We start from the raw sequence: 23,632 nt of genomic DNA on the forward strand, positions 1-23,632 counted from the left end.
AGGGGTTTAATCAGCCTGGGGTCAGAAGCTTCCCCACCCTTGAGTACCCTATAAAACCAAGCACTCACATTGTGAGACTCATTCTGTGCTTACAGAATCTCGTGCTTGAGTGTATCAGCCCTTCTTGCTTCCTGCTTCCTCCTCAACAATAGTTTTATAATGAAACGAGGCCATCATTGCGGCTCCCACCATGGCTCGCACTCTGAGCGCCATTCCCACCATGGCTCGCGCTCTGAGCACCATTCCCACTGCGGCGAGCGTGGCGAGCACCAGTCCCACCATGGCTCTCACACTGCCGAGCACTTCCATCGTGGCCACCACTCCCACCATGCGGCACACGGCGTCGGGGACTTCCACCATGGCTTGCATGCCGCTGGGCACTTCCACCATGGCTGGGCTGCTGGTCACCATTCCCACCACTCTGGCTTTCAGCAGGTCTTCAACCTTGTAAGTGTGATCATTTGTATTGTCTATTTTGCAGTGATTCCCAACCTGGTCCACATGGCCCACCAGATGGACCACCTTTTTACTCCAAACAACTTGCAACACATAAAGATGATGGCAAAATGTGGACTGTCTGGGGGCCCTGAGGACCAGATTGGGAACCACTGGTCCATTGTATTGGTAGAATGCTTTTGGGATGAGAAAACCCCTTTTTTAGCACTTAGCAGTATTGTTTTGGATGCCAATGTATATTTAATTTTTTGCTGTTTTATGTTTATTTTCAGTATTGCAACTAAGTACCTGTGTGAGTGAATAAGTGTATGCAAATGTGTTAGTTTCAATTGAAATGCTTAAGCAATAAGCATTTTGTAATGATGCTTAGGCAACACTGTTTTTCAGACTAATCAACATCTATGCTATCTCATCTATGCTATCTCCCACTTCTCTCTGGTTATGTTTATTAGTTTTGTGGTATGCAACCTACATATATGTGTTAAAAATGTAATCTTTGGATTTCAATAAATATTTTTCATTTATCAGTGATAAGCATAAGTCCTCAAGGACCTTGAACATTTTGACATTTTAGTGAATTTTTTGATTCAGCATATCCTGCATTAATTGATTTTGAGTGATTATTTTTTGCTGACCACAGAAAACTCCCTATGTCAGCCCAGTCCTTGGAGGTCTAATTCCAGGAAAAGCTTTGTTCTTCCAAGGGATTGTTCCAGAAGATGGAAAGGAGTAAGCTTTTAAAATATGCAAACTGACAAACACTGCAAAGAAAACTACACATAATACAATTACAAAAGCATCACAAAAAACAGAATTACAGAATAAGATCATGTGTTCATCATTAAGAGCCTCAATTTGTATGGTTTTCTTCTGTTTTCTTTATGACAGGTTTGAGATAAATCTTAAGACTGGACAGGCTAAAGGGGATGACACTGCTTTTCATTTCAAGCTCTTCACTGGCAAGAAAGTGGTCATGAACAGCTTCAGGAATGGGAAATGGGAGAATGAGGAATCAGCCACAGACAAGCCCTTTACCAAGAGAGCCCCATTTACTATGTTTTTTGTGATAAAACCCGAGGGTTATGAGGTGTGTTTTTTATATGAAGTTATGAATATACTATCTACAAGCCAAAAGGTACATAGAAATGATAAAAAAAAAAAAAATTAACATGTTCATGCAGGTATATGTAAACGGATCTCAGCACTACATGTTCAAGCACCGCATACCCTTGGAGAAAGTGTCTGCAATTGACGTCCGTGGAGATGTGACTATGAATGCCTTTCATGTCACTGAAGTAAGTGATTTTTTGTGTTTTTTGTTGTAATTTCCTATAGCAAAATCTGACAATGAGAACAACATGAAAAAGTAGCTTTGAGTTTAAGGTTTACTTTTGATGGTTTCACCTTGCTTCAGAATTGGAGCACTTCTTCCTTCTTTACGGAACATCTGACAACTACACACTCAGAGATTGCATTTCCAGTCACCAACCCTGTAAGTTAAACAGTGCCTTTAATGGAATTGAAAATCAGGACAAAATGTGTGAAAATACAATTTAAAGGCGGTTGCAGCTATATGTGGATGTGATGGATCAGTAATTTTGTGGATTCTTTTATTTATTTATTTTTTTTACAGAAAATTCCCTATGTGGGTGCAGTCTCTGGTGGGATAAGACCAGGAATGGCTGTGTATTTCCAAGGGATTGTTCCTCAAGAGGCTAAGCAGTATGTTGTTATATTGTTCACATTTAGTCCACTACAAAGCTAGAACGTGGGAAGTAGGGGTGCTGAGGCAGCTGCAACATCCCCAAATGTCAGGCTTTATTAAATACAACCACTAAAATCAACTACAGGAAAATAAGCAAGCAATAAAAAATTTAGATAGTTGAGCATAACAAATAAGCAAATGTAACTTTTGTAAGTTGGAGTTTATATTTTTATTAATATATGTTCAAAATCTGTTGTAGGCTATTTCTGTGCCTCAACGTGGATTTTTAGAAACTTTGCAATTTATCATGCAAAGCAATCACCTCCCATTCCTGTCCATTTTTTCTACCAGTATAACAATTTTCCACTAGATACAACTCATTCATGGGCATGACACAAGCTTATTCCACAAAAAAGCAATCTGATTGGTTTTTGCTTTGCTCATTTTCATAAAATTTGTCCTGCAAAACAGAGCAGGGACAGCAGGGTGCGCATCAGCAGTTGCTGTGTCAGTTAATTGTCCATGTCTCTCACCACAGTAATACACTCTGTTTTATGTAAATTAGCCAAACAATTGGGAAAAAACATGCAATTATCATGAGGTTATGGTATACTTCACCTATACGATGCAAAAAAAAATCAGTACTTCCAACTTGAAACAACTTCTCGTATCCCTGCTGCAAAATGCACCTATAAATTCTACAGTTAATTAAGACATAATGTACAGAATACATTAATTTTGCAGTTTAAGTCTTTACCATAAGTGCTTCTCACCAAATTTTAGTTATATCACATTCAGTAATGCTTATAAAGTTTTATGGTTTACTTCTGTTTGTTGTTCACAGATTTGAGATCAATCTCAAGATTGGACAGGCTCCAGGTGATGACACGGCCTTTCATTTCAGCCCCCGCATTGGTGAGAGAGTGGCCCTGAACAGCTTCAGGAACGGTGGATGGGAAAGTGAGGAATCAGCCTCAGACAAACCTTTCACCAAGGGAGCACCCTTTAACATGTTTTTTCTGATTAAACCTGAGGGCTATGAGGTGTGTTTTCCTGTTACCTTGGAAATAAACAATTAATTAAAAAAGGAATATATACATGATAGGAAGAAACTTTGCTATGTTTGTGCAGGTATATGTAAATGGCTTTCGACACTGCATGTTCAAGCACCGCATACCCTTGGAGAAAGTGTCTGCAATTGACATTCGTGGACATGTGAACATAAACCTCTTTGGTTTCATTAAAGTAAGTGATTTGTTTTTCTATTTTGGAGAAATGTTACTGTAAGAAAATGTTCTGTATTTTAAAAGAAAATCTTTAAATAAATGCATTTACTTTATTATTGAAATCATGCTTGATGGTATTACCGTCCCTCAGAACTGGAGCACTTCCTCCTTCTTTAAGGAGCTCGAGACCACGCACCCAGAGATTTCACATCCAGTCAGCAAACCTGTAAGTTCAACAGCACCTTAAATGGGATTGAAAATCAGGACAAAATGTGTAAAAATACATTTTGTGGCTGTTGCAGCTGTATGTGGATGTTTAAATCAATAATTTTGTGGATTTTTTTTTTTTTCTTGTAACAGAAAATGCCCTATGTAGGCGCAATCTCTGGTGGGATCAGACCAGGAATGGCTTTGTATTTCCAAGGGACTGTTCCTCAAGAGGCTGAGAAGTATGCTGTCTCAGTGTTCACATTAACTACACTACAGATCAGGGACGTGGGAAGTAGGGGTGCTGAGGTGGCTGCAGCGTCCACAAATGTCAGGCCTGATTAACTGCAAACACAAGAACAATAACAGGGAAAAAAAACAAACAACAAAACTTTTCAATATTTTAAATATAACAAATACCCAAATGTACTTTTTGTAGGATGGAGTTCTTATTTTTATTTCATTTCATTTATATATGTTCATAATCTACTGTGGCTGTGCACTGTGTCAGTTAATACTGCATTTTAAAGTCAAGGGATTCGCTTCCCTCACCACCTGTTGGCCAGTCTGGGGGTGTGTTGATCAAACAAAAGCAGGAGTTGTAGGGTATTTTTCTGACTCGATACATTGTAATGTTTTTAAAATTCACAATTTATCAGGCAAAGCAATCATCTCCAACTCCCATTTCTTTTTTCCTACTACTATAATAATCTTCTGCTACATGACAGCTTGACTATGGGTGTGACACAAGCTGATTCCACAAATAAGCAATCTGACTGGTCTTCGCCATGCTCATTTTTATAAAGTTTATTTTGCAAGACAGTGAAGGGACATCAGGGTGCGCATCAGCGGTTCCTTTGTCGGTTATATGTGCATGTCTCACCATAATAATACGCTCTCTATCATGTAAATTATCCAGACAATTGGGAAAAAAACAGGTATTTAGCATGATGTCATGGTACACTTCACCTATACAATGCCAAAAAATTCAGCACTCCCAACTTGAGACACATTCTCACGTCCCTGCTTCAAAGCACACTTATAAATTCTGCAGTTATTAAGATATAAACTCCAGAAGTTGTGTATTCTGGACATGAAGTCTTTACCATAACTGCTTATAACTGAAGTCCAGTTCCATTACATTCAGTGATGCTAATAAAGTTATATGTTTTACCTACGTGTGTTGTTCACAGATTTGAGATCAATCTCAAGACCGGACAGGCTCCAGGTGATGACACGGCCTTTCATTTCAGCCCCCGCATTGGTGAGAGAGTGGCCCTGAACAGCTTCAGGAACGGTGGATGGGAAAGTGAGGAATCAGCCTCAGACAAACCTTTCACCAAGGGAGCACCCTTTAACATGTTTTTTCTGATTAAACCTGAGGGCTATGAGGTGTGTTTTCCTGTTACCTTGGAAATAAACAATTAATTAAAAAAGGAATATATACATGATAGGAAGAAACTTTGCTATGCTTGTGCAGGTATATGTAAATGGCTTTCGACACTGCATGTTCAAGCACCGTATACCCTTGGAGAAAGTCTCTGCAGTTGACATTCGTGGACATGTGAACATAAACCTCTTTGGTTTCATTAAAGTAAGTGATTTGTTTTTTCTATTTTGAAGAAATTTTACTTTAAGAGTGTTCTACATTTTAAAAGAAAATCTTTAAATAAATGCATTTACTTTATTATTGAAATCATGCTTGATGGTATTACCGTCCCTCAGAACTGGAGCACTTCCTCCTTCTTTAAGGAGCTCGAGACCACGCACCCCAGAGATTTCACATCCAGTCAGCAAACCTGTAAGTTCAACAGCATTGAAAATCAGGCCAAAATCTGTAAAAATACATTGTGTGGCTGTTGCAGCTGTATGTGGATGTTTAAATCAATAATTTTGTGGATTTTTTTTTCTTGTAACAGAAAATGCCCTATGTAGGCGCAATCTCTGGTGGGATCAGACCAGGAATGGCTTTGTATTTCCAAGGGACTGTTCCTCAAGAGGCTGAGAAGTATGCTGTCTCAGTGTTCACATTAACTACACTGCAGATCAGGGACGTGGGAAGTAGGGGTGCTGAGGCGGCTGCAGCGTCCACAAATGTCAGGCCTGATTGACTGTAACCACAAGAACAATAACAGGAGCAAAAAAACAAACCAAAAAACGTTTAAATATTTTAAATATAACAAATACCCAAATGTACTTTTTGTCGGGTGGAGTTTGTATTTTTATTTCATTTCAGTTATATATGTTCATAATCTGCTGTAGCTGTGCACTGTTTCTGTTAACGCTGCATTTTAGAGTGAAGGGATTCGCTTCCCTCACCACCTGTTGGCCAATCTGGGGGTGTGTTGATCAAACATAAGCAGGAGTTGAAGGGTATTTCTCTGTCGATACATTGTAATGTTGTTTTTAAAACTTACAGTTTATCAGGCAAAGCAATCATCTCCGACTCCCATCTCTTTTTTTCTACTAGTATAATAATCTTCCGCTACATGGCAGCTTGACTATGGGTGTGACACAAGCTGATTCCACAAATAAGCAATCTGACTGGTCTTCGCCATGCTCATTTTTATAAAGTTTGTCCTGCAAGACAGTGAAGGGACATCAGGGTGCGCATCAGCGGTTGCTGTGTCGGTTATATGTGCATGTCTCTAACCATAATAATACGCTCTCTATCATGTAAATTATCCAGACAATTGGGAAACAAACAGGTATTTAGCATGATGTCATGGTACACTTCACCTGTACAATGCCAAAAAATTCAGCACTCCCAACTTGAAACACATTCTCACGTTCCTGCTTCAAAGCGCACTTATAAATTCTGCATTTATCAAGATATAAACTCCAGAAGTTGTGTATTCTGGACATGAAGTCTTTACCATAACTGCTTATAACTGAAGTCCAGTTCCATTACATTCAGTGATGCTAATAAAGTTATATGTTTTACCTACGTGTGTTGTTCACAGATTTGAGATCAATCTCAAGACTGGACAGGCTCCAGGTGATGACACGGCCTTTCATTTCAGCCCCCGCATTGGTGAGAGAGTGGCCCTGAACAGCTTCAGGAACGGTGGATGGGAAAGTGAGGAATCAGCCTCAGACAAACCTTTCACCAAGGGAGCACCCTTTAACATGTTTTTTCTGATTAAACCTGAGGGCTATGAGGTGTGTTTTTTGCTTTAACTAGAGGAAAATCAATTTATGAAGCAAAAAGGAATACATCTATCATAAAAAGACACTTTGCTATATTTGTGCAGGTATATGTAAATGGCTTTCGACACTGCATGTTCAAGCACCGCATACTCTTGGAGAAAGTCTCTGCAATTGACATTCGTGGAAATGTGACCATGAACCTGTTTGGTTTAATTACCGTAAGTGATTTGTTTTTCTGTTTTGGAGAAATGTTACTGTAAGAAAATGTTCTGTATTTTAAAAGAAAATCTTTAAAGAAATGCATTTACTTTATTATTGAAATCATGCATGATGGTATTACCTTACCTCAGAACTGGAGCACTTCCTCCTTCTTTAAGGAACTCGAGACCACGCACCCCGAGATTTCACATCCAGTGAGCAAACCTGTAAGTTCAACAGCATGAAAATCAGGACAAAATGTGTAAAAATACATTTTGTGGCTGTTGCAGCTGTATGTGGATGTTATAAATCAATAATTTTGTGGATTTTTTTTTTCTTGTAACAGAAAATGCCCTATGTAGGCGCAGTCTCTGGTGGGATCAGACCAGGAATGGCTTTGTATTTCCAAGGGAATGTTCCTCAAGAGGCTGAGAAGTATGCTGTCTCAGTGTTCACATTAACTACACTGCAGATCAGGGACGTGGGAAGTAGGGGTGCTGAGGCGGCTGCAGCGTCCACAAATGTCAGGCCTGATTGACTGTAACCACAAGAACAATAACAGGAGCAAAAAAACAAACCAAAAAACGTTTAAATATTTTAAATATAACAAATACCCAAATGTACTTTTTGTCGGGTGGAGTTTGTATTTTTATTTCATTTCAGTTATATATGTTCATAATCTGCTGTAGCTGTGCACTGTTTCTGTTAACGCTGCATTTTAGAGTGAAGGGAATCGCTTCCCTCACCACCTGTTGGCCAATCTGGGGGTGTGTTGATCAAACATAAGCAGGAGTTGAAGGGTATTTCTCTGTCGATACATTGTAATGTTGTTTTTAAAACTTACAGTTTATCAGGCAAAGCAATCATCTCCGACTCCCATCTCTTTTTTTCTACTAGTATAATAATCTTCCGCTACATGGCAGCTTGACTATGGGTGTGACACAAGCTGATTCCACAAATAAGCAATCTGACTGGTCTTCGCCATGCTCATTTTTATAAAGTTTGTCCTGCAAGACAGTGAAGGGACATCAGGGTGCCCATCAGCGGTTGCTGTGTCGGTTATATGTGCATGTCTCTAACCATAATAATACGCTCTCCATCATGTAAATTATCCAGACAATTGGGAAACAAACAGGTATTTAGCATGATGTCATGGTACACTTCACCTGTACAATGCCAAAAAATTCAGCACCCCCAACTTGAAACACATTCTCACGTTCCTGCTTCAAAGCGCACTTATAAATTCTGCCTTTATTAAGATATAAACTCCCAAATTATGTATTCTGGACATGAAGTCTTTACCATAACTGCTTATAACTGAAGTTCAGTTCCATTACATTCAGTGATCCTGATAAAGTTATATGTTTTACCTCCGTATGTTGTTCACAGATTTGAGATCAATCTCAAGACCGGACAGGCTTCAGGTGATGACACGGCCTTTCATTTCAGCCCCCGCATTGGTGAGAGAGTGACCCTGAACAGCTTCAGGAGTGGTGGATGGGAGATTGAGGAATCAGCCTCAGACAAACCCTTCACCAAGGGAAAACCCTTCACCATGTTTTATGTGATTAAACCTGAGGGCTATGAGGTGTGTTCTTTGCTTTAACTAGAGGAAAAACAATTTATGAAGCAGACAGGAATACATCTATTATAAACAGACACTTTGCTATATTTGTGCAGGTATATGTAAATGGCTTTAAACACTGCATGTTCAAGCACCGCATACCCTTGGAGAAAGTGTCTGCAATTGACATTCGTGGAAATGTGACCATGAACCTGTTTGGTTTCATTAACGTAAGTCAATGTTTTTTCTGTTTTGGAAAAATTTTACTGTAACAAAAAGCCTTATAATACAAAAGAAAACCTTTAAACAAATATGTGTGGTTTACTACTGAAATCATGCTGTTGATATTACCTTCTTTCAGAACTGGAGCACTTCTTCCTTCTTCAAGGAACACGAGTCCACTGCACCCTCCAGTGTGTCAACCACGCCTCAGAGATTTCACATCCAGTGAGCAACCCTGTAAGTTAAACAGCACCTTTAATGGAATTGAATATCAGGCCAACATGTGTGAAAATACATTTTGTGGCTGTTGCAGATATATGTGGATGTAATGAATCTGTAATTTTGTGGATTTTTATTTTTCTTATAACAGACAGTTCCCCATGTGGGCGCAATCTCTGGTGGAATAAGACCAGGAATGGCTTTGTATTTCCAAGGGACTGTTCCACAAGAGGCTGAGAAGTATGCTGTTCTAGTGTTTACATGAACTATTCTACAGATCAGGGACGTGGGAAGTAGGGGTGCTGAGACGGCTGCTGCGTACCTATATATCAGGCTTGATTAACTGCAACCACAAAGACAATAACAGGAGCAAAAAAACAAACCAAAAAACGTTTAAATATTTTAAATATAACAAATACCCAAATGTACTTTTTGTGGGGTGGAGTTTGTATTTTCATTTCATTTCATTTATATATGTTCATAATCTACTGTAGCTGTGCACTGTTTCTGTTAACGCTGCATTTTAGAGTGAAGGGAATCGCTTCCCTCACCACCTGTTGGCCAATCTGGGGGTGTGTTGATCAAACATAAGCAGGAGTTGAAGGGTATTTCTCTGTCGATACATTGTAATGTTGTTTTTAAAACTTACAGTTTATCAGGCAAAGCAATCTTCTCCGACTCCCATCTCTTTTTTTCTACTAGTATAATAATCTTCCGCTACATGGCAGCTTGACTATGGGTGTGACACAAGCTGATTCCACAAATAAGCAATCTGACTGGTCTTCGCCATGCTCATTTTTATAAAGTTTGTCCTGCAAGACAGTGAAGGGACATCAGGGTGCCCATCAGCGGTTGCTGTGTCGGTTATATGTGCATGTCTCTAACCATAATAATACGCTCTCCATCATGTAAATTATCCAGACAATTGGGAAACAAACAGGTATTTAGCATGATGTCATGGTACACTTCACCTGTACAATGCCAAAAAAATCAGCACTCCCAACTTGAAACACATTCTCACGTTCCTGCTTCAAAGCGCACTTATAAATTCTGCATTTATTAAGATATAAACTCCAGAAGTTGTGTATTCTGGACATGAGTCTTTACCATAAGTGCTTATAACTGAAGTCCAGTTCCATTACATTCAGTGATGCTAATAAAGTCATATGTTTTACCTACGTATGTTGTTCACAGATTTGAGATCAATCTCAAGACCGGACAGGCTCCAGGTGATGACACGGCCTTTCATTTCAACCCCCGCATTGGTGAGAGAGTGACCCTGAACAGCTTCAGGAACGGTGGATGGGAAAGTGAGGAATCAGCCTCAGACAAACCCTTCACCAAGGGAAAACCCTTCACCATGTTTTATGTGATTAAACCTGAGGGCTATGAGGTGTGTTTTTTGCTTTAACTAGAGGAAAATCAATTTATGAAGCAGACAGGAATACATCTATCATAAAAAGACACTTTGCTATATTTGTGCAGGTATATGTAAATGGCTTTAAACACTGCATGTTCAAGCACCGCATACCCTTGGAGAAAGTGTCTGCAATTGACATTCGTGGAAATGTGACCATGAACCTGTTTGGTTTCATTAACGTAAGTCAATGTTTTTTCTGTTTTGGAAAAATTTTACTGTAACAAAAAGCCTTATAATACAAAAGAAAACCTTTAAACAAATATGTGTGGTTTACTACTGAAATCATGCTTGTTGATATTACCTTCTTTCAGAACTGGAGCACTTCTTCCTTCTTCAAGGAACACGAGTCCACTGCACCCTCCAGTGTGTCAACCACGCCTTCAGAGATTTCACATCCAGTGAGCAACCCTGTAAGTTAAACAGCACCTTTAATGGAATTGAATATCAGGCCAACATGTGTGAAAATACATTTTGTGGCTGTTGCAGATATATGTGGATGTAATGAATCTGTAATTTTGTGGATTTTTATTTTTCTTATAACAGACAGTTCCCCATGTGGGCGCAATCTCTGGTGGAATAAGACCAGGAATGGCTTTGTATTTCCAAGGGACTGTTCCACAAGAGGCTGAGAAGTATGCTGTTCTAGTGTTTACATGAACTATTCTACAGATCAGGGACGTGGGAAGTAGGGGTGCTGAGACGGCTGCTGCGTACCTATACATCAGGCTTAATTAACTGCAACCACAAAGACAATAACAGGAGCAAAAAAACAAACCAAAAAACGTTTAAATAATTTAAATATAACAAATACCCAAATGTACTTTTTGTGGGGTGGAGTTTGTATTTTTATTTCATTTCATTTATATATGTTCATAATCTACTGTAGCTGTGCACTGTTTCTGTTAACGCTGCATTTTAGAGTGAAGGGATTCGCCTCCCTCACCACCTGTTGACTAATCTGGGGGTGTGTTGATCAAACATAAGCAGGAGTTGAAGGGTATTTCTCTGTCGATACATTGTAATGTTGTTTTTAAAACTTACAGTTTATCAGGCAAAGCAATCATCTCCGACTCCCATCTCTTTTTTTTCTACTACTATACTAATCTTCCGCTACATGGCAGCTTGACTATGGGTGTGACACAAGCTGATTCCACAAATAAGCAATCTGACTGGTCTTCGCCATGCTCATTTTTATAAAGTTTGTCCTGCAAGACAGTGAAGGGACATCAGGATGCGCATCAGCGGTTGCTGTGTCGGTTATATGTGCATGTCTCTAACCATAATAATACGCTCTCCATCATGTAAATTATCCAGACAATTGGGAAACAAACAGGTATTTAGCATGATGTCATGGTACACTTCACCTGTACAATGCCAAAAAAATCAGCACTCCCAACTTGAAACACATTCTCACGTTCCTGCTTCAAAGCGCACTTATAAATTCTGCATTTATTAAGATATAAACTCCAGAAGTTGTGTATTCTGGACATGAGTCTTTACCATAAGTGCTTATAACTGAAGTCCAGTTCCATTACATTCAGTGATGCTAATAAAGTCATATGTTTTACCTACGTATGTTGTTCACAGATTTGAGATCAATCTCAAGACCGGACAGGCTCCAGGTGATGACACGGCCTTTCATTTCAACCCCCGCATTGGTAAGAGAGTGGCCCTGAACAGCTTCAGGAACGGTGGATGGGAAAGTGAGGAATCAGCCTCAGACAAACCCTTCACCAAGGGAAAACCCTTCACCATGTTTTATGTGATTAAACCTGAGGGCTATGAGGTGTGTTTTTTGCTTTAACTAGAGGAAAATCAATTTATGAAGCAGACAGGAATACATCTATCATAAAAAGACACTTTGCTATATTTGTGCAGGTATATGTAAATGGCTTTAAACACTGCATGTTCAAGCACCGCATACCCTTGGAGAAAGTGTCTGCAATTGACATTCGTGGAAATGTGACCATGAACCTGTTTGGTTTCATTAACGTAAGTCAATGTTTTTTCTGTTTTGGAAAAATTTTACTGTAACAAAAAGCCTTATAATACAAAAGAAAACCTTTAAACAAATATGTGTGGTTTACTACTGAAATCATGCTTGTTGATATTACCTTCTTTCAGAACTGGAGCACTTCTTCCTTCTTCAAGGAACACGAGTCCACTGCACCCTCCAGTGTGTCAACCACGCCTTCAGAGATTTCACATCCAGTGAGCAACCCTGTAAGTTAAACAGCACCTTTAATGGAATTGAATATCAGGCCAACATGTGTGAAAATACATTTTGTGGCTGTTGCAGATATATGTGGATGTAATGAATCTGTAATTTTGTGGATTTTTATTTTTCTTATAACAGACAGTTCCCCATGTGGGCGCAATCTCTGGTGGAATAAGACCAGGAATGGCTTTGTATTTCCAAGGGACTGTTCCACAAGAGGCTGAGAAGTATGCTGTTCTAGTGTTTACATGAACTATTCTACAGATCAGGGACGTGGGAAGTAGGGGTGCTGAGACGGCTGCTGCGTACCTATACATCAGGCTTAATTAACTGCAACCACAAAGACAATAACAGGAGCAAAAAAACAAACCAAAAAACGTTTAAATATTTTAAATATAACAAATACCCAAATGTACTTTTTGTGGGGTGGAGTTTGTATTTTTATTTCATTTCATTTATATATGTTCATAATCTACTGTAGCTGTGCACTGTTTCTGTTAACGCTGCATTTTAGAGTGAAGGGATTCGCCTCCCTCACCACCTGTTGACTAATCTGGGGGTGTGTTGATCAAACATAAGCAGGAGTTGAAGGGTATTTCTCTGTCGATACATTGTAATGTTGTTTTTAAAACTTACAGTTTATCAGGCAAAGCAATCATCTCCGACTCCCATCTCTTTTTTTTCTACTACTATACTAATCTTCCGCTACATGGCAGCTTGACTATGGGTGTGACACAAGCTGATTCCACAAATAAGCAATCTGACTGGTCTTCGCCATGCTCATTTTTATAAAGTTTGTCCTGCAAGACAGTGAAGGGACATCAGGATGCGCATCAGCGGTTGCTGTGTCGGTTATATGTGCATGTCTCTAACCATAATAATACGCTCTCCATCATGTAAATTATCCAGACAATTGGGAAACAAACAGGTATTTAGCATGATGTCATGGTACACTTCACCTGTACAATGCCAAAAAAATCAGCACTCCCAACTTGAAACACATTCTCACGTTCCTGCTTCAAAGCGCACTTATAAATTCTGCATTTATTAAGATATAAACTCCAGAAGTTGTGTATTCTGGACATGAGTCTTTACCATAAGTGCTTATAACTGAAGTCCAGTTCCATTACATTCAGTGATGCTAATAAAGTCATATGTTTTACCTACGTATGTTGTTCACAGATTTGAGATCAATCTCAAGACCGGACAGGCTTCAGGTGATGACACGGCCTTTCATTTCAGCCCCCGCATTGGTGAGAGAGTGACCCTGAACAGCTTCAGGAGTGGTGGATGGGAGATTGAGGAATTGGCATCAGACAAACCCTTCACCAAGGGAAAACCCTTCACCATGTTTTATGTGATTAAACCTGAGGGCTATGAGGTGTGTTCTTTGCTTTAACTAGAGGAAAAACAATTTATGAAGCAGACAGGAATACATCTATTATAAACAGACACTTTGCTATATTTGTGCAGGTATATGTAAATGGCTTTAAACACTGCATGTTCAAGCACCGCATACCCTTGGAGAAAGTGTCTGCAATTGACATTCGTGGAAATGTGACCATGAACCTGTTTGGTTTAATTACCGTAAGTGATTTGTTTTTCTGTTTTGGAGAAATGTTACTGTAAGAAAATGTTCTGTATTTTAAAAGAAAATCTTTAAAGAAATGCATTTACTTTATTATTGAAATCATGCATGATGGTATTACCGTCCCTCAGAACTGGAGCACTTCCTCCTTCTTTAAGGAACTCGAGACCACGCACCCCGAGATTTCACATCCAGTCAGCAAACCTGTAAGTTCAGCAGCACCTTAAATGGGATTGAAAATCAGGACAAAATGTGTAAAAATACATTTTGTGGCTGTTGCAGCTGTATGTGGATGTTATAAATCAATAATTTTGTGGATTTTTTTTTTTTTCTTGTAACAGAAAATGCCCTATGTAGGCGCAATCTCTGGTGGGATCAGACCAGGAATGGCTTTGTATTTCCAAGGGACTGTTCCTCAAGAGGCTGAGAAGTATGCTGTCTCAGTGTTCACATTAACTACACTGCAGATCAGGGACGTGGGATGTAGGGGTGCTGAGACGGCTGCTGCGTACCTATATATCAGGCTTGATTAACTGCAACCACAAGAACAATAACAGGAGAAAAAAAAAAAAACCAAAACGTTTAAATATTTTAAATATAACAAATACCCAAATGTACTTTTTGTGGGGTGGAGTTTGTATTTTTATTTCATTTCATTTATATATGTTCATAATCTACTGTAGCTGTGCACTGTTTCTGTTAACGCTGCATTTTAGAGTGAAGGGAATCGCTTCCCTCACCACCTGTTGGCCAATCTGGGGGTGTGTTGATCAAACATAAGCAGGAGTTGAAGGGTATTTCTCTGTCGATACATTGTAATGTTGTTTTTAAAACTTACAGTTTATCAGGCAAAGCAATCATCTCCGACTCCCATCTCTTTTTTTTCTACTACTATACTAATCTTCCGCTACATGGCAGCTTGACTATGGGTGTGACACAAGCTGATTCCACAAATAAGCAATCTGACTGGTCTTCGCCATGCTCATTTTTATAAAGTTTGTCCTGCAAGACAGTGAAGGGACATCAGGGTGCCCATCAGCGGTTGCTGTGTCGGTTATATGTGCATGTCTCTAACCATAATAATACGCTCTCCATCATGTAAATTATCCAGACAATTGGGAAACAAACAGGTATTTAGCATGATGTCATGGTACACTTCACCTGTACAATGCCAAAAAAATCAGCACTCCCAACTTGAAACACATTCTCACGTTCCTGCTTCAAAGCGCACTTATAAATTCTGCATTTATTAAGATATAAACTCCAGAAGTTGTGTATTCTGGACATGAGTCTTTACCATAAGTGCTTATAACTGAAGTCCAGTTCCATTACATTCAGTGATGCTAATAAAGTCATATGTTTTACCTACGTATGTTGTTCACAGATTTGAGATCAATCTCAAGACCGGACAGGCTCCAGGTGATGACACGGCCTTTCATTTCAACCCCCGCATTGGTGAGAGAGTGACCCTGAACAGCTTCAGGAATGGTGGATGGGAGATTGAGGAATCGGCATCAGCCAAACCCTTCACCAAGGGAAAACCCTTCACCATGTTTTATGTGATTAAACCTGAGGGCTATGAGGTGTGTTCTTTGCTTTAACTAGAGGAAAAACAATTTATGAAGCAGACAGGAATACATCTATTATAAACAGACACTTTGCTATATTTGTGCAGGTATATGTAAATGGCTTTAAACACTGCATGTTCAAGCACCGCATACCCTTGGAGAAAGTCTCTGCAATTGACATTCGTGGAAATGTGACCATGAACCTGTTTGGTTTCATTAACGTAAGTCAATGTTTTTTCTGTTTTGGAAAAATTTTACTGTAACAAAAAGCCTTATAATACAAAAGAAAACCTTTAAACAAATATGTGTGGTTTACTACTGAAATCATGCTTGTTGATATTACCTTCTTTCAGAACTGGAGCACTTCTTCCTTCTTCAAGGAACACGAGTCCACTGCACCCTCCAGTGTGTCAACCACGCCTTCAGAGATTTCACATCCAGTGAGCAACCCTGTAAGTTAAACAGCACCTTTAATGGAATTGAATATCAGGCCAACATGTGTGAAAATACATTTTGTGGCTGTTGCAGATATATGTGGATGTAATGAATCTGTAATTTTGTGGATTTTTTTTTTCTTATAACAGACAGTTCCCCATGTGGGCGCAATCTCTGGTGGAATAAGACCAGGAATGGCTTTGTATTTCCAAGGGACTGTTCCACAAGAGGCTGAGAAGTATGCTGTTCTAGTGTTTACATGAACTATTCTACAGATCAGGGACGTGGGAAGTAGGGGTGCTGAGACGGCTGCTGCGTACCTATACATCAGGCTTAATTAACTGCAACCACAAAGACAATAACAGGAGCAAAAAAACAAACCAAAAAACGTTTAAATATTTTAAATATAACAAATACCCAAATGTACTTTTTGTGGGGTGGAGTTTGTATTTTTATTTCATTTCATTTATATATGTTCATAATCTACTGTAGCTGTGCACTGTTTCTGTTAACGCTGCATTTTAGAGTGAAGGGAATCGCTTCCCTCACCACCTGTTGGCCAATCTGGGGGTGTGTTGATCAAACATAAGCAGGAGTTGAAGGGTATTTCTCTGTCGATACATTGTAATGTTGTTTTTAAAACTTACAGTTTATCAGGCAAAGCAATCATCTCCGACTCCCATCTCTTTTTTTCTGCTAGTATAATAATCTTCCGCTACATGGCAGCTTGACTATGGGTGTGACACAAGCTGATTCCACAAATAAGCAATCTGACTGGTCTTCGCCATGCTCATTTTTATAAAGTTTGTCCTGCAAGACAGTGAAGGGACATCAGGGTGCGCATCAGCGGTTGCTGTGTCGGTTGTATGTGCGTGTCTCTCACCACAATAATACGTTCTCTATCATGTAAATTATCCAGACAATTGGGAAAAAACACGTATTTAACATGATGCCATGGTATATCTCACCTATACGATGCCAAATAATTCACCGCTCCCAACTTGAAACACATTCTCGCGTCCCTGCTGCAAACCACACTTATAAATTCTGCAGTTGTTAAGATATTAACGCCAAAAGTTATGTATTCTGGACATGAAGTCTTTACCATAAGTGCTTATAACTGAAGTTCAGTTCCATTACATTCAGTGATCCTGATAAAGTTATATGTTTTACCTCCGTTATGTTGTTCACAGATTTGAGATCAATCTCAAGACCGGACAGGCTCCAGGTGATGACACGGCCTTTCATTTCAACCCCCGCATTGGTGAGAGAGTGACCCTGAACAGCTTCAGGAATGGTGGATGGGATATTGAGGAATCGGCATCAGCCAAACCCTTCACCAAGGGAAAACCCTTCACCATGTTTTATGTGATTAAACCTGAGGGCTATGAGGTGTGTTCTTTGCTTTAACTAGAGGAAAAACAATTTATGAAGCAGACAGGAATACATCTATTATAAACAGACACTTTGCTATATTTGTGCAGGTATATGTAAATGGCTTTAAACACTGCATGTTCAAGCACCGCATACCCTTGGAGAAAGTGTCTGCAATTGACATTCGTGGAAATGTGACCATGAACCTGTTTGGTTTCATTAACGTAAGTCAATGTTTTTTCTGTTTTGGAAAAATTTTACTGTAACAAAAAGTCTTATAATACAAAAGAAAACCTTTAAACAAATATGTGTGGTTTACTACTGAAATCATGCTTGTTGATATTACCTTCTTTCAGAACTGGAGCACTTCTTCCTTCTTCAAGGAACACGAGACCACTGCACCCTCCAGTGTGTCAACCACGCCTTCAGAGATTTCACATCCAGTGAGCAACCCTGTAAGTTAAACAGCACCTTTAATGGAATTGAATATCAGGCCAACATGTGTGAAAATACATTTTGTGGCTGTTGCAGATATATGTGGATGTAATGAATCTGTAATTTTGTGGATTTTTTTTTTCTTATAACAGACAGTTCCCCATGTGGGCGCAATCTCTGGTGGAATAAGACCAGGAATGGCTTTGTATTTCCAAGGGACTGTTCCACAAGAGGCTGAGAAGTATGCTGTTCTAGTGTTTACATGAACTATTGTACAGATCAGGGACGTGGGAAGTAGGGGTGCTGAGACGGCTGCTGTGTTCCTATATATCAGGCTTGATTAACTGCAACCACAAAGACAATAACAGGAAAAAAAAAACAAAACTTTTAAATATTTTAAATATAACAAATACCCAAATGTACTTTTTGTGGGGTGGAGTTTGTATTTTTATTTCATTTCATTTATATATGTTCATAATCTACTGTAGCTGTGCACTGTTTCTGTTAACGCTGCATTTTAGAGTGAAGGGAATCGCTTCCCTCACCACCTGTTGGCCAATCTGGGGGTGTGTTGATCAAACATAAGCAGGAGTTGAAGGGTATTTCTCTGTCGATACATTGTAATGTTGTTTTTAAAACTTACAGTTTATCAGGCAAAGCAATCATCTCCGACTCCCATCTCTTTTTTTCTGCTAGTATAATAATCTTCCGCTACATGGCAGCTTGACTATGGGTGTGACACAAGCTGATTCCACAAATAAGCAATCTGACTGGTCTTCGCCATGCTCATTTTTATAAAGTTTGTCCTGCAAGACAGTGAAGGGACATCAGGGTGCGCATCAGCGGTTGCTGTGTCGGTTGTATGTGCGTGTCTCTCACCACAATAATACGTTCTCTATCATGTAAATTATCCAGACAATTGGGAAAAAACACGTATTTAACATGATGCCATGGTATATCTCACCTATAAGATGCCAAAAAATTCACCGCTCCCAACTTGAAACACATTCTCGCGTCCCTGCTTCAAAGCACTCTTATAAATTCTGCAGTTGTTAAGATATTAACGCCAAAAGTTGTGTATTCTGGACATGAAGTCTTTACCATAAGTGCTTATAACTGAAGTTCAGTTCCATTACATTCAGTGATCCTGATAAAGTTATATGTTTTACCTCCGTTATGTTGTTCACAGATTTGAGATCAATCTCAAGACCGGACAGGCTCCAGGTGATGACACCGCCTTTCATTTCAACCCCCGCATTGGTGAGAGAGTGACCCTGAACAGCTTCAGGAGTGGTGGATGGGAGATTGAGGAATTGGCATCAGCCAAACCCTTCACCAAGGGAAAACCCTTCACCATGTTTTATGTGATTAAACCTGAGGGCTATGAGGTGTGTTCTTTGCTTTAACTAGAGGAAAAACAATTTATGAAGCAGACAGGAATACATCTATTATAAACAGACACTTTGCTATATTTGTGCAGGTATATGTAAATGGCTTTAAACACTGCATGTTCAAGCACCGCATACCCTTGGAGAAAGTGTCTGCAATTGACATTCGTGGAAATGTGACCATGAACCTGTTTGGTTTCATTAACGTAAGTCAATGTTTTTTCTGTTTTGGAAAAATTTTACTGTAACAAAAAGTCTTATAATACAAAAGAAAACCTTTAAACAAATATGTGTGGTTTACTACTGAAATCATGCTTGTTGATATTACCTTCTTTCAGAACTGGAGCACTTCTTCCTTCTTCAAGGAACACGAGACCACTGCACCCTCCAGTGTGTCAACCACGCCTTCAGAGATTTCACATCCAGTGAGCAACCCTGTAAGTTAAACAGCACCTTTAATGGAATTGAATATCAGGCCAACGTGTGAAAATACATTTTGTGGCTGTTGCAGGTATATGTGGATATAATGAATCTGTAATTTTGTGGATTTTTTTTTTCTTATAACAGACAATTCCCCATGTGGGCGCAATCTCTGGTGCAATAAGACCAGGAATGGCTTTGTATTTCCAAGGGACTGTTCCACAAGAGGCTGAGAAGTATGCTGTTCTAGTGTTTACATGAACTATTCTACAGATCAGGGACGTGGGAAGTAGGGGTGCTGAGACGGCTGCTGTGTTCCTATATATCAGGCTTGATTAACTGCAACCACAAAGACAATAACAGGAAAAAAAAAACAAAACTTTTAAATATTTTAAATATAACAAATACCCAAATGTACTTTTTGTGGGGTGGAGTTTGTATTTTTATTTCATTTCATTTATATATGTTCATAATCTACTGTAGCTGTGCACTGTTTCCATTAACGCTGCATTTTAGAGTGAAGGGATTCGCTTCCCTCACCACCTGTTGACCAATCTTTGGGAGTGTTGATCAAACAAAAGCAGGAGTTGTAGGGTATTTCTCTGACTCGATACATTGTAATGTTGTTTTTAAAACTGACAATTTATCAGGCAAAGCAATCATCTCCCACTTCTATCTCTTTTTCTGCCAGTTTAATAATCTTCCGCTAGATGCCAGCTTGACTATGGGCGTGACACAAGTAGGTTCAGCAAATAAATAATCTGATTGGTCTACGCCAAGTTCATTTCCATAAAATTTGTCCTGCAAGACAGAGCAGGGACAGCAGGGTGCGCATCAGCGGTTGCTTTGTCGGTTGTATGTGCGTGTCTCTCACCACAATAATACGTTCTCTATCATGTAAATTATCCAGACAATTGGGAAAAAACACGTATTTAACATGATGCCATGGTATATCTCACCTATACGATGCCAAAAAATTCACCGCTCCCAACTTGAAACACATTCTCGCGTCCCTGCTTCAAAGCACTCTTATAAATTCTGCAGTTGTTAAGATATTAACGCCAAAAGTTGTGTATTCTGGACATGAAGTCTTTACCATAAGTGCTTATAACTGAAGTTCAGTTCCATTACATTCAGTGATCCTGATAAAGTTATATGTTTTACCTCCGTTATGTTGTTCACAGATTTGAGATCAATCTCAAGACCGGACAGGCTCCAGGTGATGACACCGCCTTTCATTTCAACCCCCGCATTGGTGAGAGAGTGACCCTGAACAGCTTCAGGAGTGGTGGATGGGAGATTGAGGAATTGGCATCAGCCAAACCCTTCACCAAGGGAAAACCCTTCACCATGTTTTATGTGATTAAACCTGAGGGCTATGAGGTGTGTTCTTTGCTTTAACTAGAGGAAAAACAATTTATGAAGCAGACAGGAATACATCTATTATAAACAGACACTTTGCTATATTTGTGCAGGTATATGTAAATGGCTTTAAACACTGCATGTTCAAGCACCGCATACCCTTGGAGAAAGTGTCTGCAATTGACATTCGTGGAAATGTGACCATGAACCTGTTTGGTTTCATTAACGTAAGTCAATGTTTTTTCTGTTTTGGAAAAATTTTACTGTAACAAAAAGTCTTATAATACAAAAGAAAACCTTTAAACAAATATGTGTGGTTTACTACTGAAATCATGCTTGTTGATATTACCTTCTTTCAGAACTGGAGCACTTCTTCCTTCTTCAAGGAACACGAGACCACTGCACCCTCCAGTGTGTCAACCACGCCTTCAGAGATTTCACATCCAGTGAGCAACCCTGTAAGTTAAACAGCACCTTTAATGGAATTGAATATCAGGCCAACGTGTGAAAATACATTTTGTGGCTGTTGCAGATATATGTGGATATAATGAATCTGTAATTTTGTGGATTTTTTTTTTCTTATAACAGACAATTCCCCATGTGGGCGCAATCTCTGGTGCAATAAGACCAGGAATGGCTTTGTATTTCCAAGGGACTGTTCCACAAGAGGCTGAGAAGTATGCTGTTCTAGTGTTTACATGAACTATTCTACAGATCAGGGACGTGGGAAGTAGGGGTGCTGAGACGGCTGCTGTGTTCTTATATATCAGGCTTGATTAACTGCAACCACAAAGACAATAACAGGAAAAAAAAAACAAAACTTTTAAATATTTTAAATATAACAAATACCCAAATGTACTTTTTGTGGGGTGGAGTTTGTATTTTTATTTCATTTCATTTATATATGTTCATAATCTACTGTAGCTGTGCACTGTTTCCATTAACGCTGCATTTTAGAGTGAAGGGATTCGCTTCCCTCACCACCTGTTGACCAATCTTTGGGAGTGTTGATCAAACAAAAGCAGGAGTTGTAGGGTATTTCTCTGACTCGATACATTGTAATGTTGTTTTTAAAACTGACAATTTATCAGGCAAAGCAATCATCTCCCACTTCTATCTCTTTTTCTGCCAGTTTAATAATCTTCCGCTAGATGCCAGCTTGACTATGGGCGTGACACGAGTAGATTCAGCAAATAAATAATCTGATTGGTCTACGCCAAGTTCATTTCCATAAAATTTGTCCTGCAAGACAGAGCAGGGACAGCAGGGTGCGCATCAGCGGTTGCTTTGTCGGTTGTATGTGCGTGTCTCTCACCACAATAATACGCTCTGTTTCATGTCAATTATCCAAACAGTTGGGACAAAACACATATTTAGCATGATGTCATGGTATATCTCACCTATACGATGCCAAAAAATTCACCACTCCCAACTTGAAACACATTCTTGCATCCCTGCTGCAAACCACACTTACAAATTCTGCAGTTTTGAAGACATAAACTCTAAAAGTTATGTATTCTGGACATGAAGTCTTTACCATAAGTGCTTATAACTGAAGTTCAGTTCCATTACATTCAGTAATGCTAATAAAGTCATATGTTTTACCTCCGTATGTTGTTCACAGATTTGAGATCAATCTCAAGACCGGACAGGCTCCAGGTGATGACACGGCCTTTCATTTCAACCCCCGCGTTGGTGAGAGAGTGACCCTGAACAGCTTCAGGAATGGTGGATGGGAAAGTGAGGAAACAGCCTCAGACAAACCCTTCACCAAGGGAGCACCCTTCACCATCATTTATGTGATTAAACCTGAGGGCTATGAGGTGTGTTTTTTGCTTTAACTAAAGGAAAAACAATTTATTAAGCAAACAGTAATACATCTATCATAAAGACTCTTTGCTACATTTGTGCAGGTATATGTAAATGGCTTTCGACACTGCATGTTCAAGCACCGCATACCCTTGGAGAAAGTGTCTGCAATTGACATTCGTGGACATGTGACCATGAACCTCCTTGGTTTCATTAATGTAAGTCAATGTTTTTTTTTTTTACTTTTTGAGCAATAATAAAATAATAAATGTTGTATAGTGTAAAAGAAAATCTCTAAATAATTGCATTTAGTTTACTTCTGAAATCATGATGGTCATACCTTCCCTCAGAACTGGAGCACTTCTTCCTTCTTCAAGGAACACAAGACCACACACTCAGAGATTTCTCATCCAGTCAGCAAACCTGTAAGTTAAAAAGCACCTTCAATGAAATTGAAAATCAGGCCAAAATCTGTAAAAATACATTTTGTGCTTGTTGCAGCTATATGGGGATGTAAAAATTAGTAATTCTGTGGATTTTTTTTCTTGTAACAGAAAATTCCCTATGTAGGCGCAATCTCTGGTGGAATAAGACCAGGAATGGCTTTGTATTTCCAAGGGACTGTTCCTCAAGAGGCTGAGAAGTATGCTATCTCAGTGTTCACATTA

General features: G+C 39.2%; 1 protein-coding gene across 1 annotated transcript in view; it reads left to right on the forward strand.

The window, feature by feature from the left end:
- Nucleotides 1–388: 388 nt before the first annotated feature.
- The window catches only part of si:dkey-151j17.4, a 31,171-nt gene continuing 7,927 nt past the window's right edge, over nucleotides 389–23,632 (forward strand). Inside the window, exons 1-47 of the mRNA XM_036584790.1 lie at nucleotides 389–447; nucleotides 1,345–1,543; nucleotides 1,638–1,751; nucleotides 2,090–2,178; nucleotides 3,006–3,204; nucleotides 3,293–3,406; nucleotides 3,539–3,613; nucleotides 3,748–3,836; nucleotides 4,788–4,955; nucleotides 5,320–5,395; nucleotides 5,514–5,602; nucleotides 6,558–6,756; nucleotides 6,849–6,962; nucleotides 7,095–7,169; nucleotides 7,289–7,377; nucleotides 10,142–10,340; nucleotides 10,433–10,546; nucleotides 10,679–10,777; nucleotides 10,911–10,999; nucleotides 11,955–12,153; nucleotides 12,246–12,359; nucleotides 12,492–12,590; nucleotides 12,724–12,812; nucleotides 13,768–13,966; nucleotides 14,059–14,172; nucleotides 14,305–14,379; nucleotides 14,515–14,603; nucleotides 15,558–15,756; nucleotides 15,849–15,962; nucleotides 16,095–16,193; nucleotides 16,326–16,414; nucleotides 17,370–17,568; nucleotides 17,661–17,774; nucleotides 17,907–18,005; nucleotides 18,138–18,226; nucleotides 19,175–19,373; nucleotides 19,466–19,579; nucleotides 19,712–19,810; nucleotides 19,941–20,029; nucleotides 20,978–21,176; nucleotides 21,269–21,382; nucleotides 21,515–21,613; nucleotides 21,744–21,832; nucleotides 22,780–22,978; nucleotides 23,069–23,182; nucleotides 23,315–23,389; nucleotides 23,519–23,607. Of these exons, the coding sequence (XP_036440683.1) occupies nucleotides 389–447; nucleotides 1,345–1,543; nucleotides 1,638–1,751; nucleotides 2,090–2,178; nucleotides 3,006–3,204; nucleotides 3,293–3,406; nucleotides 3,539–3,613; nucleotides 3,748–3,836; nucleotides 4,788–4,955; nucleotides 5,320–5,395; nucleotides 5,514–5,602; nucleotides 6,558–6,756; nucleotides 6,849–6,962; nucleotides 7,095–7,169; nucleotides 7,289–7,377; nucleotides 10,142–10,340; nucleotides 10,433–10,546; nucleotides 10,679–10,777; nucleotides 10,911–10,999; nucleotides 11,955–12,153; nucleotides 12,246–12,359; nucleotides 12,492–12,590; nucleotides 12,724–12,812; nucleotides 13,768–13,966; nucleotides 14,059–14,172; nucleotides 14,305–14,379; nucleotides 14,515–14,603; nucleotides 15,558–15,756; nucleotides 15,849–15,962; nucleotides 16,095–16,193; nucleotides 16,326–16,414; nucleotides 17,370–17,568; nucleotides 17,661–17,774; nucleotides 17,907–18,005; nucleotides 18,138–18,226; nucleotides 19,175–19,373; nucleotides 19,466–19,579; nucleotides 19,712–19,810; nucleotides 19,941–20,029; nucleotides 20,978–21,176; nucleotides 21,269–21,382; nucleotides 21,515–21,613; nucleotides 21,744–21,832; nucleotides 22,780–22,978; nucleotides 23,069–23,182; nucleotides 23,315–23,389; nucleotides 23,519–23,607 (5,708 nt within the window). The remainder of the gene's footprint in view (nucleotides 448–1,344; nucleotides 1,544–1,637; nucleotides 1,752–2,089; nucleotides 2,179–3,005; nucleotides 3,205–3,292; nucleotides 3,407–3,538; nucleotides 3,614–3,747; nucleotides 3,837–4,787; nucleotides 4,956–5,319; nucleotides 5,396–5,513; nucleotides 5,603–6,557; nucleotides 6,757–6,848; nucleotides 6,963–7,094; nucleotides 7,170–7,288; nucleotides 7,378–10,141; nucleotides 10,341–10,432; nucleotides 10,547–10,678; nucleotides 10,778–10,910; nucleotides 11,000–11,954; nucleotides 12,154–12,245; nucleotides 12,360–12,491; nucleotides 12,591–12,723; nucleotides 12,813–13,767; nucleotides 13,967–14,058; nucleotides 14,173–14,304; nucleotides 14,380–14,514; nucleotides 14,604–15,557; nucleotides 15,757–15,848; nucleotides 15,963–16,094; nucleotides 16,194–16,325; nucleotides 16,415–17,369; nucleotides 17,569–17,660; nucleotides 17,775–17,906; nucleotides 18,006–18,137; nucleotides 18,227–19,174; nucleotides 19,374–19,465; nucleotides 19,580–19,711; nucleotides 19,811–19,940; nucleotides 20,030–20,977; nucleotides 21,177–21,268; nucleotides 21,383–21,514; nucleotides 21,614–21,743; nucleotides 21,833–22,779; nucleotides 22,979–23,068; nucleotides 23,183–23,314; nucleotides 23,390–23,518; nucleotides 23,608–23,632) is intronic.

This window comes from Colossoma macropomum, unplaced genomic scaffold, assembly GCF_904425465.1.
Source record: "Colossoma macropomum unplaced genomic scaffold, Colossoma_macropomum, whole genome shotgun sequence".
Taxonomy (NCBI): domain Eukaryota; kingdom Metazoa; phylum Chordata; class Actinopteri; order Characiformes; family Serrasalmidae; genus Colossoma; species Colossoma macropomum.